The sequence below is a fragment of the Garra rufa genome, chromosome 17 (assembly GCF_049309525.1).
Source record: "Garra rufa chromosome 17, GarRuf1.0, whole genome shotgun sequence".
Taxonomy (NCBI): Eukaryota; Metazoa; Chordata; class Actinopteri; order Cypriniformes; family Cyprinidae; genus Garra; species Garra rufa.
The window spans coordinates 39,792-43,532 of NC_133377.1; the positions used below are offsets into that span (position 1 = coordinate 39,792).

The 3,741-nt window shown below is 40.8% G+C and overlaps 1 protein-coding gene across 1 annotated transcript; it reads right to left on the reverse strand.

Moving 5' to 3' along the window:
- Window positions 1-1,266: 1,266 nt before the first annotated feature.
- On the reverse strand, window positions 1,267-3,192 carry LOC141290038 (uncharacterized). Its single transcript, XM_073822235.1, has one exon. The coding sequence runs from the start codon at window positions 2,989-2,991 to the stop codon at window positions 1,894-1,896; it is 1,098 nt and encodes a 365-aa protein (XP_073678336.1). The 5' UTR covers window positions 2,992-3,192; the 3' UTR covers window positions 1,267-1,893.
- Between the last annotated feature and the right edge of the window lie 549 nt (window positions 3,193-3,741).

Consider the following 3,741-nt stretch of genomic DNA (forward strand, 5'->3'; position numbering starts at 1 on the left):
TGACATATAATACCCAAAACTTCATCATGTGGACTTGAGTTCTTGTCATATTTTATTACCATTTTTTAAACTATAGCGAATAAACTGAAAATGTGAGAAATGTTAAAGATGTTGATGAGACAACTTTTTATTGGGAAAAGTAATATGGATAAGAGACTTTATTTTAAAAAAAATGTCTTAATAATAGATTTGTTTATTAAAAAGGAGAGCTTTTGGATTACTTACACTATTTGTGGATTATTGTGATGCTTTTATCAGCTCTTTGGACTTTTATCTGACGGCACCCATTCACCGCAGAGGATCCATTGGTAAGTAAGTGATAAAATGCTACATTTCTCCAAATCTGTTGAATAAATATTAATTTTTGGTTAAACTATCCCTTTAACCATTTCATTCAGCATGTGTGTTAATTGAGGTTGAGTATTGCAACTGCATTATAACACTAGAGGGCACAATTATCTTTAGCAATGTAAAGAGACAATGAGATATTTATTTTTGTATGCATTCCTCACTGTAAGAAAATAAAATAGCTTAATAAACATTAAACAACCTGCACTATATATGCAATACTTAATGCAATAAAGCAGTATCAGTAAAGGTCACACTAAAGCTCATACTTAAAATGTATCCAGTATTCTATAAATTATGAGAAATATTCTAAGAAATTCCGCTGAATATGAAAGAGCATTCTTTTTATAATCTTAAAGATCACCTTAGAGATAGCAGTGTTTTATAATGATCATGGATGGCAAGTTCAGGGCTGCGGTCCAGCAGAGTCCTGCGGACTGCTCCATCTAAGGAGCCCATCTGTGAAGAGGAGGACAGATGGAGGCAGCAGATTGAGAGATGTAGTCTCTTTCTCTCTACAAACCTTCAGATGGATGACGCTCTATTTACACTTCTGACCAAAAGAATCCTATACACAGGAAATGCTTGTGGATGTGAGTTCCTCTGCTTGAATGTGGGGAAGCTTATTTATTTCCACAAGCATTCCTGATTTGCACTCAGTGAGGCTTAGACCTTTCAGTTCAAAAACCACTTATGGCTATATATGGTGGCAAGGAATACATGTGGTAGACTACTTTCACAGTTTGGGGTTATGCAAAGTCCTAGCAACAGGTATAGCTGTTGAGTTTCATTCATTGATAGATACATACACACTCACTCACTCACACACACACACACACACACACACACACACACACACACATACATCAGTTTCAGTTTGGGTTAATATTTTCATATATATAGTATATCAGGTTCAGGTTTGTGTATGAAATTGATGTTTATTTCAACAAGGTTTTGCTCATACTCACTGTTCATTTAAAGAATTGAGTTCTCTTACAAGGTACAAACCTATTGATTTTCTTTCCTTTCCACAAATGCATTTGTAAGCAGTAAATCAAGTTTGAGTTTTTGTGTGTGTATATACAGTTGTAGAGGAGAGGACAAGAACAACAGCACATTGCAATTTGTCAAGTATCTGTCATAAGCGCTGAGAGGAACATATAAAACCCTTGCTCACATAAACATTATCATTTTACAAAGACATCTGTGCTCAGGATGATTTGCAAAAGTGCGTTCTTGATCATAGTACACACATCATTAGAATTAACTACTGTTAGTATACTGTACAGTATACTGTTCTTCAGAGTGGCCACCCATGTTGAATTCCATAATAACGACAACAATAATAGTAGTAGTAGAAATAATAATAGACCTAATAGTTTCAGTCTGAACGCTTGATAGATGTGTTTTTGGTTGCAATTAATAATTAAAAAAGAGAAAATACGAATATTACTGAGTCTGAATTTGTTCAATCTTTCTAGACATAAAACGAATGGTTCGTTGAGTTTGTTTGCTATGTCTGGGATTCGAGTCATAAAAAAGTCGTCAAAAGAATAATTTCTCATCTGCTTTCTCTCTGAAGTTCAGTATTTTGTCAGGACAGGTGAGAGACAGGTAGGAGCAGAGCGGGAACCCGCGCGGGTACAGCTGTGGATGCGCGTGTGCGATCAGCGAGGACGAGAGCGCGTAACCGCGGGACTCCAAACACGCTACAGGCGCTCCTCCGGCAACGCTGCACCTTCGTTGGAACTGGTTTTCCTTTTTTGACAGAATGCTGTCAATGCTAAACTCTTTTGATTTGTCTGTCGTTTTTCGTGGGTGCGTCTGAGCATTCGTTTCTTTGGATTTGGCGTCTCCGGTTTGCGCGTTTCCAGTGTCATTCATCACGGGTACCGGCGTCTCTTGCGCGTTTAAAGGCGCATTTGTGCCATTTAGATTGTTTGAGGACACCGCACTGGTTTGTTCGGGCGTCGGGCATCTTGGGTTAGTGCCTGCGGTGGTCGAGGAAGCCAAACACCAGTCTTTCGTGGAGTCTGAAGCGTCGTTACTTTGTGGTTGGATGTTTACATCTCTCTCGGGATGTTTTTTGCTTATATCTGAGTCCTTCAGCGGTGCCTCTTTCTCCAAATGGGCGCTTTGGTGAAGTTTAGAGTTCAGCGCTCGGGTTCTCCTATGTCCCATTTTGGTCTCTCCCATCTCCTGAGACCTGCACTTTCTCTTCCGTCGCCGGTAGTTTCCGTTCTCGAACATGTCCAGGCATTTGGTGTCCAGCGTCCAGTAGCTGCCCTTCCCCGGTCGTCCCTTTTCTCTGGGCACTTTGATGAAGCAGTCGTTGAGCGAAAGGTTGTGTCGAATCGAGTTCTGCCATCCCTGCTTGTTGTCATGGTAATAGGGGAAGCGGTCCATGATGAACTGATAGATCCCGCTCAGCGTGGCTCGCTTGTCCGGTGAGTTTTTGATCGCCATGGCGATGAGCGCGATGTAGCTGTAGGGAGGTTTCTGCGGAGGTTCCTGGCGGCTTGACGCGAATCCCAAGGCGGGAATGATGCCTCCGACTTCGCCACCGTAAACATAGATTAGGGAGGAATTCGATAGAGTGAGAGCCGATGCAGCCTGTGGCACGGAGCTGTGGTATAAACTCATGACTTCGGAGGAGAGTTTCAGTCTGGGGAGATCGCCACCGGTGTGTCCGCTTCATGAGTCTAAAATGTTAAATAATTGTTGTCCGTTTTGCTGTTTTATGTTGACTTAGCGCTGGAAAATAAATTGTCTATGATAAACACTCGTTGTGTTCCCTCAGCCCACCCACATTAATTAAATTTTCATTGCCGAAAGCCTCGAGTCTCTCTCTCTCCCCGCGTGTCCCCTGCCTACCAGCCAATGGTGTGCTCGCTTATTCCTTCATTTGTTTATAGAATTAGTCTGTTGATAAGTCTGCCCACCCAAGTTGAATCAAGCTGTGTTTATTTGGAAAAATTTCCGGGCACCCAATACATAAACGCACTGATCTGATGTTTGAAATATCACGTCCACCCTTAACGCTGAAAGTTGCTCGCACAGAGAGAACAAGCAAACATGACAGAGCTCTTTCTGGGAGTTGCTTTGGGTTGCTAGAAAAGAAAACAAAGCAGGCTATGTAAAGGAAAATAACTTCATTTCTTTGGAACTCGGATTGTGGACACCACAATGGACATGCATTTGCTAAATCCATTTAGCCTAATTTGACATTTTTGTGTCAGATGAATCTGTAATTACACACATTGTTTGTAACGCATTGGAGTTGTATTTTGTGGAATTCTACACTATTAAACATGCACTATTTGCAAGTTTAACAGTTAGATTTTTAATGTTTTTAAAGAAGTCTCTTCTGCTCACCAAGCCTGCATTTATTTT